Raw genomic sequence first — 16,166 nt, 5'->3', positions numbered from 1 at the left:
AAAGAGTCCATCAACGCTACAAGAAGCCATTGAAATTGCTTCGAACATCGAGTCTGCGCACTACTCCGGGAAACCTCCTCGAGCACCTTCGAAGCCTTCAAAAGGGTCGTCGGACTCGGGGCATCATCCGCCTAAATCGAAACAGCAGAACAACAAGCGTTACGAAAAGAAAAAAGGGCAAGAACGATGATTGGAAAAAGACAGCTACGTGCAGAAATTGTGACAAGGTTGGTCACATTTCTCCAGGTTGTACTCAGCCAAAACGTACGGAAGCAAACCGGTACATGCAGGGCGCAGTGTATGCGATCCTAGAGGCTGAAGCTCGAGCATTCAAGACGGAAGACCAAGAGAGGCCCGTCACGATATTCATTGACAACGGCAGTAGCCTGAACGGCGTAACTGAGGAGTTAGTGATGAAGCTTGAGTTGGATGTCACTGAAGGTGACATGATGCAAGTTGATCTCAGTTATGATCAGATTGTGCATCGTCCACGTCGGACTGTAGAGATGTCTCAACAGTTACCAGGATTTACCTTGACAACGGGAACATTCCAAGTCATGCCTGTTCCTGAGGGAAAGGACATAGTTTTAGGCATGATGTGGCTGCGGGAGCAGAACTCTGACATCGACTGGAGTACTGGACAGATTGCACCTCGCATCAACGTGGAGAACACGCAGACTGTGAAGTTGGGACTGCCGAAGACACGTCCAGCCCGTTGGGTGGCAGGACAACGCCGCGCCAGAATTGTGCAGAGCCGTGAGATCTACAACTACTATCGGCAGCATGGCCACAACGGCCAGTTTGGACGAACGAAGGTTATTTCGTCCAACCAGTTCCAGCAAATGTTGCGTAGGGACAAGGACATCAAAGCGGTGTTTGTTATCAATCCGCATGACTCGGAGAAGGCGGAACGCTTTAAGAGTCAAGGATGGGATGCTCTCAAGGACAATCCGGCGTACGATACGCTACGTAAGTATGCGGATACGGTTTTTCGCACGGAACTTCCGAATGAGACACCCCCAGTACGTGAAGAGATTGAGCATGAGATTCTGCTCAAGCCTGATACTTCGCCTATTTCGGTGAAACAATGGCGCCAAAGTCCTGATCAGAAGAAAACGATACAGGAATGGACCAAAGAGATGGTTCAAGCTGGTATCATTCGACCGAGTACGTCAGCGTTTTGTGCACCGACTTTCTGTGTGAAGAAACCAGTCGGATGGCGAATTGTGCACGACTATCGTCAGTTGAATTTAGCTACGGTTCTACCGGCTATTCCGATGCCTCGCAAAGAAGACACCTTTGACGCGATGGCCGGCAGCTATTGGTACTCGTGCATGGACTTACTCTGCGGTTACTACCAAGTTAAGCTACGTGAATCAGATATACCTTTTACTGCTTTTTCGACTCCAGACGGTCTTTTTGAATATCTCGTCACGCCCATGGGACTCAGCGGTAGCCCGGGAACCTTTAACAGGTTGTTACAGAAGGTTTTTAGGGATTTACGTGACGTGATGCGGATCTACTTCGACGACATACGTGTACACCAAGAGTGAAGATGTCGACGAGCATATTGCCGCGTTATACAGGGTTTTGAGGAGATGTGAAGAGCAGAAGCTATACATCAAGCTGTCCAAGTGCCAATTTTGTGTCGACGAAATCCCATGTTTAGGTGACTTTGTCGGACGCAAGGGCGTTCGAATGGACCCCGATAAGGTGAAGATTATCACAGATTGGCCTGTTCCCAAGACAAAGAAGCAAACGGAAAGCTTTCTGGGGACAACCGTCTGCGTTTCTCGATTTTGCAAGGATTTCGCTCAGTTTGCAGGTCCTTTGCACGAATGTATCAAGGGAAAACGCTCTAGAGATGCGATCGAACTCAATGAGGACCAGCTGCGGTGTTTTGATGAGCTAAAGAAACGCTTGTCATCACCACCGGTTCTCCGTCTTCCTGATGTCACCAAGCCTTTCGGTATTCGAATGGACGCCTCAAATTTCGCAATTGGGGGAGTCTTATTCCAAAAGGAGGGAGAGTTGGAACATCCAATTGCCTTTACTGGACGGAAGATGAAACCTGCAGAGCTGAACTACCCAGTACGCGAACAAGAGCTTCTCGCAATCCGTCTCGTACGAAAGGCATGGCGTGTATATCTGCTAGACAAGCCTTTCTTGTCAAAACCGATCATAAGAGCATCGAGATGATTCTTACGCAGAAGACAGCGAATAGACGCATTGCGCGGTGGTTCAATGAACTCGCGGAGTTTCGACCCATGTTCAAGTGGATCCCAGGAGAAACAAATGTAGTCGCAGACGCATTATCAAGAAACCCTGAGTTCGAGCATAAGGCTGCGCAAGTAAGCCTTCAGGAACTTCTTGATACGGCTCAAAACCGTGAGATTGTGGCAACCATGGTAGCGAACAACGTGACTGTGGCACAGTCCGCAAAGAAGATGTATTCGTGGAACAAGGACTTGCAGGGAATTGTCAAGAAGCTTAAGCTTGGAGACAACGTTCCGCATTACTCGCTCAGTGATGGTGTTTTATACTACCAGACCGGTGAAGATGAAAGTCCGCGACTGTATATTCCGGATGACGAAGATCTGAGAAACCGTGTCATTTGCGAGAACCACGATGCCGTAACGGCAGGCCATCCTGGATCGTACAAGACTTACGTCGCAGTACGAGAGAAGTATTATTGGCCGAAGATGATGAAGTATATCCAGCGTTATTGCAACACTTGTGAAATGTGTCAGCGCAACAAGGCGAGACAAGTGAAACCGCCGGGATTACTTCAACCGCTGGAAGTACCAAGAGGTAGATGGATCGACATTTCGATGGATTTCATTGTGTCCTTACCTCCCAGCAAGGATGGTTGTAATGCCATCATGGTCATCGTAGATCGATTGACCAAGCGTGCAAAGTTCATTGCAACGCAGACGACAGATAGCGCAGAAGATACCGCGCATGTCTTCATTAAGAACTATGTAAAAGATCATGGCCTTCCGAAGACGATTGTGTCTGATCGTGACTCCAAATTTACGTCCAATTTTTGGCAGGCTGTTATATCTGCTATGGGAACGCAGCATAACCTGTCATCGGCATTTAGACCACAGACGGATGGACAAACGGAACGTACGAACCGTTTTATCGGGGATTATCTTCGTGGAGTCGTGAACCCAGCCCAGAGCGATTGGGATGAGTTTCTTCATATGGCAGAGTTTGCCTACAATCGACGTGTGCATTCGACGATCGGAATGGCACCGTTTGAAGCGGATCTTGGGTATATTCCGTACATGCCCGACGAGGTTTCGTTAGATCCGGAATTCAACAAGTTGGAGAAAGCAGCAAAAGAGTTCTTACTCCGGCAAGAGGTCTTCCTCAAGGTAGCACAAGACCGTATGAGTGAAGCCCAAGAACGCATGAAACACTATTACGACAGGAACAGACTTGTCCAAGACTTCGAGACTGGTGATATGGTGTTACTTGACGGAAAGAACATGGACATCCGCCACAAGGGGTATGCACAGTCGAAGAAGTTAGCTCCGAGATTTATTGGACCTTTCCCGATACTAAAGAAGGTGTCTCGAGACTCGTATGAGTTAGGAATTTCGCAAGGATTGGAGCTGCATCCGGTGTTCCATACGTCACTATTGAAGCCGTACCGCAAAGATCACAAGCGGAGGCAAAAGGTGAATATGGTTGTGTTAGCCGATGGTACCAAGGGCCAACTCGTTGAAGCCGTCATTGGACATCGCAAGTACAAGAAAAAACCGCAATACAAGATCTGGTGGCTTGGTGAAACCAAGAAGGAAGCCACTTAGGAGCCCGTAGAGAATCTAACGCAAATTCGCGGACTCATCGACCTCTACTGGAAGTCAAAGAAGAAAGAGAACCCTTTTCTCTAGGAGAGGCTCTTCTTCGAAGGGAGGTCATGTGACGTGGTGGTCACTAGCCAATGGCATGGCAGTGAACTGCCACGTCAATTATTTGAGTTCAGCTGGTCAGATTATTCTGATCAGCGTAAACTTAAGATTGCGTGTCTTTACATCATACTACAATCCTTTTGGTCCAAAATCCCATGGATTTGCAACAATCAAGCTTCCAGCCGGAAATTGTGATTATGGGACGCTGTGCGAAATTTTCGACCAAGATAGAAATTAGGATTCATAGGCTTTCATTGGTAGTTACAGAGAAAATCAGGATTTGAGAAAGATAGGTTTTAGGATGGACCTGGATAGGTGCGTGAATATCCGGCTGTCAAGAACTACTGGTTGTGCGGCAGCTACTAGCTTGCCGCCGCCAACTTTAACTGATTAATCACTTCTCAATTTGCTTTCGAGCAGCAACTCCTCTCCCCCCCTTCAACTGTCTACGGCGCCGTACTCGCCGTCTACGCTCCTACGCTTCCTCGCTACTTTCGTGACATTTACCCCCTCCTCCCTATTTCGTACTTTCTGGGGAGAACCCTACGTGGCAGACCTAGCACCATGGAGGCGTCTTCGTTTGGGTCTAGAAAAAGAAGCTGGCACTCTCATCACGACAGGCGTCGAGCCGGCACGAGGAAACATCGCTCAGATAGCGCCTAGAGACGACGGAGATTTGGTAAGGGGCCCTATAATTCCTAGAGCACCGCTACATTGGCTGACATGCTGATGGCGATTGTACATTTCAGGACAAGGTTGACAACAGGGTGGAACGCATTGAACCTAATGTCGCTCCATTTGACGGCACATATGTAGTTTGCTGTGCCGAATATTCCTATGGATATGGAGATCGTTATGGATGACGGACACCAGGTAGCTTTGTTTTGGCAGCGATTGAAGCGGCAGTCTTCGTGAAGCAACGCTGAAGCTGCAGCGGTAGACGCATCACTCTCTCTTTCTTCGATCGCTTCTGCAGCCGCACAATCAATTTCCTGCCTCGGATTCATACGATGTCGTTATTTAATTTGCTTACAGCCTGTTCTAGACATCGTTCGATACCTGCGTGAGACGTCTCAAGAGCTCAAAAACCGTAGCCTTGTGGTGAATGTTCGATTTGATGATGTTGGTATACAATGGGACTGTTCAGCTAGTGCTTGAAACCTGGAGCCCAAAACAAATTGCGACATTTTTCCAGGTTTCGGGGAAAACGTTTTCAATACCACCTTTTTTTCACTGAACCTGGTCACAAATGGCACAAAACGTTCCACGAGAAACCCCACAAATGCAGCAGGAGACGTGCAAAAGATGCTGCGGCCGTCACGGAATGAAGGTGCTGAGACATTAGATCAATAATCGTTGGCTATGCTCAAGCCTACATCCAGCGTGGATTGGTCACAAAATACCACTTGGTGTCGCTACGGGGGTATGTTAACTATTGTCCCGGCCACCAAACCGTGGACGGACTTTGCGCTATAATTAAGGTGTTTTGCCGCTCTAAAACCTATATCGACATTTAGATATATAGGGTAAAAATGGGTGCTGAGTCCGAATCTGACGTCGGATTCTGCAAATTCGAAGCCCTATCCCTTCATTCTGGCTGTCGAAAAGACCCACAATTTGCTGCAGAATTCTTTGCAATTAATAGCCTGCCACGTAGCGTTTCTGTCTCTACGATTGGCTTAAGCAGGATAGCAGCCGGAGATTCCCAATCATTTTGGATAAATTTCAATAAATGACGCCCATCGTGTTTTTTACCATCATGGTTAACATGATACAGCTGGTGTTACAATTCCTTTAATATAGCATAGATCAGTCAGTTGTTCAGCTCGATCTGAGATAATTAAATTGATTCATACCTGCAATATCTTATACATTTGCAGTACGACTACTGCAATGATAGTTTTGATATGTAACAGCAATAGGGGCTTAACACAGCTGATGAGACGGCCCTAACGTCAAGAAATTCACATCCACGACAGGCTGTCTTACACCAGCATGAACACAGCGTCCGCAGGTAGCTACGCGTCGGTAGTACAGTGCTTCTAGAAGAGACCGACTGTTTTTTTCAGTTAGCTAGCCGCTGAAAACGTGTGGATGGACAAAGAATAAGTGGTCTGCCCCATAAAGACGACTAGCAATATGATAGTAGTCTATTAGAGACACTCCCAAAGATCGCGAAGGTAGAAACCGGAGCTTTAAACGTTTTGCTCAGGCTCCTGATCCCAGCTTCTGCTTAACAGGGCCATGACGCTTACACTTTTTACCAAGCGATCTTCCAAAATACTTAATGCAGAACGAGCAGCCAAAACCAGACATGTATTTGGCAGAGTATTTTAATGCGGTACTCGCCTATGTTGAACGGAACGACGAGCTGTTTTACAGCGTACAAGGCTATCGTAAAGATGTACATGTCTTCAAACCGCAGCAACATTATGAGTATTTCAAAGGAAATGAAGATTCAGGATCATTGCTTTTCGTCCCTTCTTCATGCAACCAACAACATTTTCGCGGAGGTGGCGACGTCGGAGTTGTGTCGAAAGTGACCCACCACACTTTTGTAGACGCTATCTTGATGAAGGACATGGGTAGAATGTTGCCAAATGTACCAATAAATGGGTACAGTGGTTGAATTGAATGGACTTAGAGTAGAATAAATGGTCCAAGTCGGACATGTGCACATGTAGCGGACTATGATCGCTTAAAATTATACACCTCGGAAGTAAAACGTGCAGAAGGTAGCACTTCCTCGTGCTGCGCGGGAAACGATGAAGTGCAAATGAAACAGCCTTTGCATCAACATGATTTAATATGATGCTACATAAAAGTCGTCGATTTTTTCATCTGGACATTTAAAAAAAAAAGCTGCCAAAATATTGGACTTCGCTCTAGCATGATATTCAGCTGGTTTATGCACTTACGCAGGTCTAAATCAGTGGATATAAATCAGTATTATGGGCTACTGCAATACTACTATAAAACACAAGCGGATCCGCCCGAATAAAGCACCCTTCCGAATAAAGCCTATTTCTCTAAATATCGACAAGCTTTAAGATAAACGTGATCAGATTTTTTTAATTGTCTGACACTTGGTTCCTCAGTTTTTTTTACAACTTCCATTACAACTACAATGCTACTACTATTTATCACAAAGTAACAGCAGTAATGGGCCTGGGAAATAGTCAGAGGAACTGAGTCGTAAAAAAGGAAAAAAATCCTAATGCTTTTAAAACATAATTAATCAGTCGATCAGGCTCCTCAGAGCCCAGAAAGAAGTACAGCTTAGTACTCCCAAGTGTCACTAGATAATAGAATCGAATGGAATGACTTGAAGATGATAATTTTCCACAAAACCATTTTTGTGGTGACAAATCTTCGAGATTTAATAATTAAGTAAGCATAATTTTAACTATTCTCCGGTGTCGTGTCGAGGCCATCATTAGTCACAGAGGGCGGCTAAATATGACTTGCAAAAGCAAAATTATGTTATAGTATGGTAACGAGTGAGCTATCTCGTTCCTTTGCGCCATTCGGTTCCTCGTGAATTAGAGCAAAGAAAGCTTTTTGTCATAATTTATAGGCGATACAGTACATTTCGATCAATAGCGCGAGTCAACGTTCCGATCTTGTAACACACCTCGTAATAGCTTCTTGCTGTAGGCAACCTGATGGGGATATCTGATTGGCAATGGATGGCGTAGAAAAATCGGAGTTGCAAGCTACGGCTCAAAAACAGCAGCTACATGTATATCATTATTTTCTGTCAAAACTATTGACTATAGCAGAGGACACTACGCACGATCACATACCAGTTTTTCAGCATTATAATATCTTGATCGCATTTTCAAAGAGAGTGGTGAAAAGAAGCACTGAACAGGTGTAAACTACAGAAGGAACTCGTGTAGCCAAGCAGAAAAGACTCGATCTGTGTGAATGCTCTTGGGGTGTGCACGTCTCTAGGATAACCTTGCACAAAAGGACGATTAATTTGAACAGCTGGTTTCTGTTTTTTTTCATGATACTGTAGATGCTCTAGTAACCGTTCTGTCGTGCTAAGCAAAACCAAAACTGGTTCCCTCTTCACAATAACTACTGTGAATGACTATGTGCTTTATTATTTATAACAGCGCGCGACTTCAGTGTGTAATGAAACATGTTTCTTATTGATACGTGTACTTCAAAATTTAACTATTTTGAAAATGGTTTGCATCTTCATAACCACTATTTAGTAGTTTTACGATGCCATCCGGTTGCAAATTGCAAATTGCAGTCTGCCGGCTGTGACAACAACTCCTCGAAAGGTTTATTCTGATGCAGGATACCGGTTGGCAGCTTTAACATCGCGTTGTTTGGTTGGCCGACAAGGACGATCGTGCTTCGACATTGTGAAGCACATCCCAAGCCCTTTCATTTTCAGTCACTAAGCGCATCATTTAGTACGGTAGTGTGCTTGGACTGGCCATCTTGTTTGCGATCTCGTGTGATTACATGCTTCGTGAAAACTTAAAACGATCTGGATCGCCACCAGCCAGCGTTTACAATACATGTAGTGAAGACATTTACGGTCGATTTACACTTCGCAATCTGCTCTCGCAACCTCAAGACACCACACCGAACTCCACCACAAAAGATGCGAGTTTTATTGATTCTCTTTGTCCTGATTTCATCTGCGTCGGCTACTTCCTCGGAGCACGTCGGTATCACGAACACCGAGCGATTCCCTATTGCTGCCGAAGTCCACCGGTTCCTGCGTCGACATTACCTCGAAGAGGAGGCGGACATCGAGTCCGATGATGAAGATAGAGGTGGTCTTGACAAGGTGGATGACCTGATTACGAAAGTAGACGACGCGTTGGGGATAACGGGGAAGATGGACGACGTTGCTGGTAAGCTGGGTAAAGTGCACGTAGCACCGACAACGAAGACAGCAGTCGAGAAGATGGAGCATGCAGGTCTCGTGAAGCATCTCTCCGGAAAGTATTCGGTTGCCGACAAGCTAAGCCTTACAACACTGAGACAGCTGGCGAAAGTGGACGAACAAAGGCTGAAAGATAATCGCGTGTTTGACAAGAAAACTGGCAGTGGAATGCGAAAAAAGATCGAGCCCTTTGAGGGCATGAAAATTGCTCCTCAGAAATATCTAGAAGCCCATGTAGCACGTGCTGGCCAGCTCGTCGACAAGGAGAATAATCGGCTGCTGTCTGCCGTTGTGATCGGTGATGGAGATAACGTCCTCCTCATTTCAAGCTCGAAAAAACCGAACGATTGGATTCTTCCAAAGGGAGGTTGGGACCATGGCGAGGGCATTGAGAAAGCCGCATTGCGCGAGGTTATAGAGGAAGCAGGGGTACGTCTATTTTTTTGCAATGTTTTTTTGTATATTTATAAATATTTTTTACTAATCGTCGTTCTGCAGATTCAAGCGCGTCTGAATCACGACCTAGGCAAGTTTACGTACAAGGACGGCGACAAAGGATATGGATTATTTGCCTACACCATGGATGATGTCCAACGCTTTGACGATTGGGCCGAAAGCTCCCGCTACAGAATTGATGTGAGTAGATATGCGGCAAAAAATAGTTTTTGCATTATTGGGAAGCTTACGTGCGTGTGAACCACTATAGGTCCCGATTGGCAACGCGAAAAAACTGGTTGGCAGGCGCCCAATAATGGTAAAGATTCTGGAGGCGGCGGAGAAGAAAAACGCACTAGTCAAGCGTGGAGATTTACCGAAGAGAGACCCGCAGCTCGAAAACGTCAATTTGACATGAATTAGCTGGAAAAAAAACAATGCACAAGAAGTTTCAGGGGCGCGCATCTTGGGTAGTGCATTTGTGATAACAGGCAGCCAAGTGTTAACCACAAAAAAAATAAAACATGAAAACATATTTTGGTATGATAAAAAAATAAAAACAAGTATAAGCGACCATTTTAAGGCGTATTGAGGCAAGTAGCAAAGAGAGACCCTTGATATTGCCCGAATGACAGACTTGCTACGAAATTACGGGGGCATTATTGTGGGCAAATGTATATTGTAGCTTTCGATTTCGCAAGCTGGCGGAGAAAATGCTAGTGCTTGGCATTTAGTAGCTAGTGGCCTTGGAATTATTCACGTTTGTTTGACATCGGCTACCTGCAGAAAGATCAAGTTTCTAAGTAACAAACAAATTTCAACAAATCCACATTACAAAATACTTCAATAAAGTACACCCTCTTCTATTATCTGTACCTAATTTATTTCAGAGCTAAGGAAGGATCTGTATGGGGCACGATTTTCCATGCGATTGTTTAGAAAATTATCTAAACAAATGGCTTCTTACAAGTTCCCCTACGTAAAAAGCAAGTAGCCCTGTTAGTAGTGTCAATATTATATATTATGTATTTAAACCAAAGTGTATTACTTCAAATTAATTTTGCTCCAAAGGCCACTACGGTGTGCACGAGGGAGATGATGATCGGGGCCGGATGGTGAGCTGCAGAGCGTACCCGACCTACAAGTAGAGGATATTCCCGGTCGATTTGGCAGCTGTTCGGATTTGATTCGGGTACTCGAATAATTATTTTCCTTGATTTATCAGCGTTCACAACTGCTCCAAAATGAACGCTTTCTTTATTTTTTTTCTTTCATTTTACACATTTAATGTGTTCTCGTTCTGCTGTTTCCGTCATGGGTAGGAATGGGCAACCGAAACGAGTAGCGGATTGGATTTCGGTTAATGTCGGACTTGGAGAATTAAAATTCAAAGAATTAATGCGCTCAGCTACTACGAGACTGGAGCGAATACTAAGATTACTTCACAACTGCTGGTACTGGTACTTTGGCAAGCAACATCACCACAGACGTCGCATGTTTAAAACGAGGTGTTCACGCATAAAGAGTTTTTTACGCGGAATAGAGAATGAAAGTTCTTACATGTAGCACACAACAAATCACGGATTCGTCATCATAATAGTTGCTACCGGTAGTTGCTAAAACAGAATAATGACTAACCAAAAAATGGGAGCTCATCGGTAAAGGGCGTGATTTCGATCGCCTCAGCTCGAGCAGCTGACCCACGCTAGCTTAAGAGCGACCACTTGACAACCACACTGTTCCTGACGCTGCTCAAGCAGTGCTGGATGAAAGGCTCCTATTGGACTATATGCACAAAATTCAGCATGGTGTAACCTTGAGCGAAGCTGGAGAACAACATTTAATCCTGTAATTTTCATTATAAGGGGTGTTACGTTTATTGAAGTATCTATTCATTACGATAACAGCTCATTATCTGATATTTATTATTTGTGAAGGGGTCACCCGTGCCTCCTGTTAATCTGTCAAAAAGTTTGCCGACGCTTGTGCAGAATTAGAAAACAATTAAATTTAAAGCATGTCACCCAAGTACTGGATATATTGACATAGCTCGGTGTCAAGAAACCTCCATTCCTTTTCCACTTCTCCGTCAAAGCAACAAGGAAAAGTAGCAAATGTGCGGAGCTATTTGCATCAGTGGGGTCCTTCGTTATACCATTGACGAGGAGGTATCCTATTGAAAGCTCAATCTGTTGGACTATATAGTACGGCATGGCGGCAAGAAAGCACACTTCAAAATTCACTTTACAATCTGCGCTTGACAGCACCATAGGACGAATGATCCGAGCACTATTGGTTTTCACCTTTAGGCTGCTCTCCAGAAACGGCGGGTTTACTAAAGAGCTGATTACTGAAACTCATAAATCGCGAACATGTTTCTAATATCAAGCGACTTTGCGTCAGCATAGCGTCGATAAGGAGGTCGCAATCATGTGCGAGAATGAAGTTATCGTTGGACTTGGAGAACTGGGCCACTTGTTCGTGAATGCACTTCTGGTTTCTTTATCGCAAAGTACTTTAGATGCAAAATATTTCTGTTTATATTGGCATTGCACATGTATTCATACGAACTTGATATCTACACAGGAGAGCCTACTTCTTCTGGTGGTTGATGAAACGCAGCGCCAGAGCAGCCCAGATACGGAAGAGCACAATGATTCCGATCGTGATCCCGAAGTTCCGGGCGATCTGGTGGTGCTTCATACCGAAGTATTCCTCCGTGTATCCCTTGATCGTGATGTGGCCCACCGTCTCCGGAGCATCCAACATGGGCTGACAGCCAAGCTGCGAGTTCACGTTCTCGTACGTCTGCCAAGTTTCGTTCCAAGTCGGTTCATCGTCGCAGTCCGCGAACACCAGCGCGACCAGGATGGCGATGGGGAACTTGAACGGACAGATGTCGTACAGCCACGTATAGCCCGACGGAATAGCGTACGCGGGTGGACTGAATCCGATAAACATCATTAGGACGCTATTGAACAAAATTCCGATGATCTGTGCGACTTCTTCGGACGGCATGGCGTACGCGAATAACTGGCCCAGATACACGAACATGAGCACAAGAAGCGCCGATGCAAGCCAGAATACGACCGAGGTAGCGAAGCCAGTGAAGCCCACGAAGTAGTAGAAGATGGCAGTGAAGATCAGAGAGCTCACAAAGCAGTACGGGATCTCGGCTAGCGTCGACGCCATGAAGTACCAGAAGGCATTGTACGTCTGCGATGCACGCTCACGGTAGAATGATTCTCGCTCCAGACACGTCAACGGCATGACACTCTGGAACACTGCCATAGAACTGAAGAATCCGGACATAAAGACCATTCCGACTCCGGAGTTGAGTCCGGAATACGATGCGTAATCGTCATTGGTCACGAAGATCAATCCGAAAAGCATGGCCAGGAAGATAGACAAGTACATCCTCGTCAACGTATAGCTCGGTGTACGCCAATACATCTGGAAGAAGCGCCAAATCACAAACTTCGCTTGGGTCTTCGAGTCCGCAGCACGTTTCTTACCAAAGACCATTTCGGGAAGTTCCGGAGACGGCGTCATGATGCCTTCCTTGGCCATATTCGTCTTCAGCTGCTGGTTGTACGGACTGTTCTTAAAGTAACTCACAAAGTCCATCAAGTCTTCGGTTCCATGTCCGACACCTGCGCCAATACACTCCAACATCCACGTCGCCGGGTTGTACCCAACCGAAAGCGGAGCCACACCCGGGATGTTCTCAAAGTAATCGATCAAATTCCGGCAATTCTCGCCCAGATCTCCGTAAAACGCCGTCTGTCCACCACGTTGTAGTAACAAAAGTCGGTCGAACAGGTAGAACACTTCAGCCGAAGGTTGGTGGATCGTACAGATGAGGGTCCGTCCGGAGTCGGCCACCTTGCGGACGCCGTCCATGATGATTTTTGCCGAGCGAGCGTCCAATCCGCTCGTGGGTTCATCCAGGAAAATGACACTGGGCTGTGCAGCCAGCTCCACGCCGATAGTCAAGCGCTTCATCTGCTCCACCGAGCTGCCTCGGATGATCTGGTCGGCGATATCTTCCAGTCCGAGCAACTCGATACATTCCGTAACAGAATCGTATTTTTTGGCGTCGGAAACCGAGGCATCTTGACGTAAGAAGGAGCTGAAAGTCAGGGCTTCTCGGATCGTCGCCGCTTCGGAATGCACGTCCATTTGCTCACAGTACCCCGTACAGCGTCGAATAGCCAGATCCGAAGCCTCGTAGCCGTTCAACATGATCTTTCCCGTGATTTTGCCGCCAGTTTTACGACCAGCAATCACATCCATCAGCGTCGTTTTACCCGCTCCAGTAGAACCCATCAATGCCGTGATGGAGCCAGGAACAGCGAACCCTTAAGTAATTCGAGCTGTTCCTTGGGATTCTTCGGATTCGGAACAAAGTAGTGCAAATCTTGGAACGCGACGGTAACCGGTACGAAGTTCTGCTCACGAGCTGCAACCAGGAGATCAATTAACGCGTTCCCGGTCTTCCCCTTGGGCGTCTCAGCTAGAACGTACGAGCTCTCGTCTTCAATCGACTTAACCGACACATCGACATTTTCCGGAGTCTCGTACCGGATGAACTCCATCGCTAAGTACGATAAGAACATGAAGAACACGTACACGGCGATGAGGTAGACGAAGGCGTACGCGATGAACTTCTTCTCCGTCTCCATGCCGAACAGGTCCAAATAGTACTCGCCCATAGTCATCCCGTTATACTTCGTACAGTAGTCCACATCTCCATAGACGCAGACGTCAAAGTCATCGGACCGGTATTGGTTGATAGCCAAGGCCTTGAGAGCCCAAGCAATGGGACTGATCCAGTGCGCCCAGATGAGGTAATCCGGGATCTGAGCCTTGGTCACAATGAACCCAGCGAAGATAATAAACACCAGGATGGACGACATCCCCACCGGCATCACCACGTTAGCATCCGGTAGAGCGCCAGCGAGGAAGAAGAACCACATCCTAATCGCCAGATTGGACAAGAAGAGCACCAGTTCGAAGATGATGAACAGCTTGAAATCCGACGCGAAGCCACAGACCCAGTACACGATGGATCCGAAGATGACGGTCTCGGTTAAAGCTAAGGGGATCTGACTTACGGTAGTTGCCAGGACATAGGAGCCCGTCCGGAAGAAGTTGGCACGACGGTGTTTGTAGAAGATATCGCGCCCAGCGATGTACACGGGGATCATGGAACCTTGTCCCATAGATAGGAACATGACGGTAGCGAAGATGACACCCATGACTACAGCGATTTGGGTGGGGTCGAAGTCGTAGAAGATGGTGCAGTACAGTAAGCCCATGATAAGTACCATCATCAGTCGGCCCATCACGAAGGCCTTGTTACGGTACGTGATCAAGAGCGCACGCCATTGGAGAGCCAAGACACTGGCGAACACTGATTGGTGGAACAAGGGCATGGGGTCGATGATGTCTTTGACACTGTCGACCAGTTTCGGGTCGTACGGAGCTTCCAGAGCCGCCAAAGTGTTGCGGTAGATCCGAGATTGACTGAAACTATCCGCGAACTCACTGGGACTACGTGGCTGTTTGGTAGGGTGACTAGCCACCTGGTAAGGATACTGTTGCTTTGTACCCAAATCCAACAAGTAGTCGGCGATGTCACGCCCCGGTGGACACTTGAAGCCCAAAGTCTCAAAGTACAGTTCCACCTCGCTACAAGGCCCATGGTACATCAGCTCCCCTTCGTTCAAGATCATGACGTCGTCGAATAAGGAAAACACCTCGGGAGACGGTTGCAGTAGTGCGATCACCACGGTCTTACGTAGGCGATGAGCCACACTACGTTGCGTGCTGATGATGTCGTACGTGGCTGCACTGTCGAGCCCCGTGCTGATCTCGTCCATAAGCGAAATGTATTTCATGCCGAACTCCATCTCGCCAGTCGTCACACGTTTCCGTTCGCCACCCGACACACCACGCAACATATTGTCACCCACTATAGTGTCCTGACAGATTTGAAGGCCCAGCTGTTGAATCACAATCTCCGGGTAGTGTGCAAAGATTTTCTTAGTGGCTTGCAGAGCGTCGGCGTCGGTACTGCGGTGCTGGCCCATCTCGAGCATCCCTTTGCCCTGTTCCAGCAAGTTCCCACCGCAGAAAGTGTGCGCGAACTCGAGCGTCTCCTTGACGGTCAACGTGGGGAAGTGTTTGTCTCGCTGGTTCACATAGGACACGAACTGAGGCAAGCGATCCACGATGTCTTTATGAGCGACGGAGTTGAAGGAGATGTCCCCCTCCATAGTAATATTTCTGCTCATAGGGAATCGACCACTTAGAATCTTCATAAGGGCCGACTTGCCAGAGCCCGGCTGACCCAATAGCAACGTGATCTTGCCCGGAGCGAAGCGACCACTGACATTCTTGAGGATCTCCTTACGGACTGTGAGCTTCTTGGGACCCATAAGCGTCTTCTTGAGCTCGTTTGGGATCGTAGGAAGCTCGTACTTAGTGGCATGGTCGTCGGCTACCACGATGTCGGCCGATAAAGAGAGGTTACTGAAGCGCACTTCCATCTCCGGTAGAGGACGTCCCGTTGCAGCAGGGATCTTGGTGGCCATGACGTCGTGCAACACTTGCGGACCTTTGGCCATAAGCGTCTTGCCCGACTCGTAACTGAGCTCCGCGGTGGCGACGGGCGAGTCCATGGTAGATCCCTTGGACGCTGACTCGGTTGGTGGTAGCAGGTAGACGGGAAATTCCAGAATGACTTGGATGGAGGTGCACATGTACGAGGACATCGCGGTACATGTACTGTATGTCGTTGAAGGTTCGACTACTGGTAGATGATTGGCATCATCAGACCCTAGAATAGTGAACGGGGCTACCCAAAACTAGACTCGTTTATGGCTCTTTAG

The 16,166-nt window shown here is 47.0% G+C and overlaps 2 protein-coding genes across 2 annotated transcripts; one reads left to right on the top strand and one right to left on the bottom strand.

The window, feature by feature from the left end:
* Nucleotides 1-8,547: 8,547 nt before the first annotated feature.
* On the top strand, nucleotides 8,548-9,531 carry PITG_15732 (secreted RxLR effector peptide protein, putative; the record flags this gene model as incomplete). Its single annotated transcript, XM_002897956.1, has 1 exon — nucleotides 8,548-9,531. One exon carries the CDS (start codon nucleotides 8,548-8,550, stop codon nucleotides 9,529-9,531), a length of 984 nt encoding a protein of 327 aa, XP_002898002.1.
* Nucleotides 9,532-11,862: 2,331 nt separating this feature from the next.
* PITG_15731 (ATP-binding Cassette (ABC) Superfamily) lies at nucleotides 11,863-15,956 on the bottom strand (the record flags this gene model as incomplete). The annotated part of the gene is made up of 2 exons (XM_002897955.1): nucleotides 11,863-13,583; nucleotides 13,631-15,956. 2 exons carry the CDS (start codon nucleotides 15,954-15,956, stop codon nucleotides 11,863-11,865), a joined length of 4,047 nt encoding a protein of 1,348 aa, XP_002898001.1.
* Nucleotides 15,957-16,166: the final 210 nt, after the last annotated feature.

This window comes from Phytophthora infestans, genomic scaffold (assembly GCF_000142945.1).
Source record: "Phytophthora infestans T30-4 supercont1.40 genomic scaffold, whole genome shotgun sequence".
NCBI lineage: Eukaryota > Oomycota > Peronosporomycetes > Peronosporales > Peronosporaceae > Phytophthora > Phytophthora infestans.
Note: the sequence above shows the minus strand (reverse complement) of the source record. Positions and strands in the feature narration are given on the sequence as shown.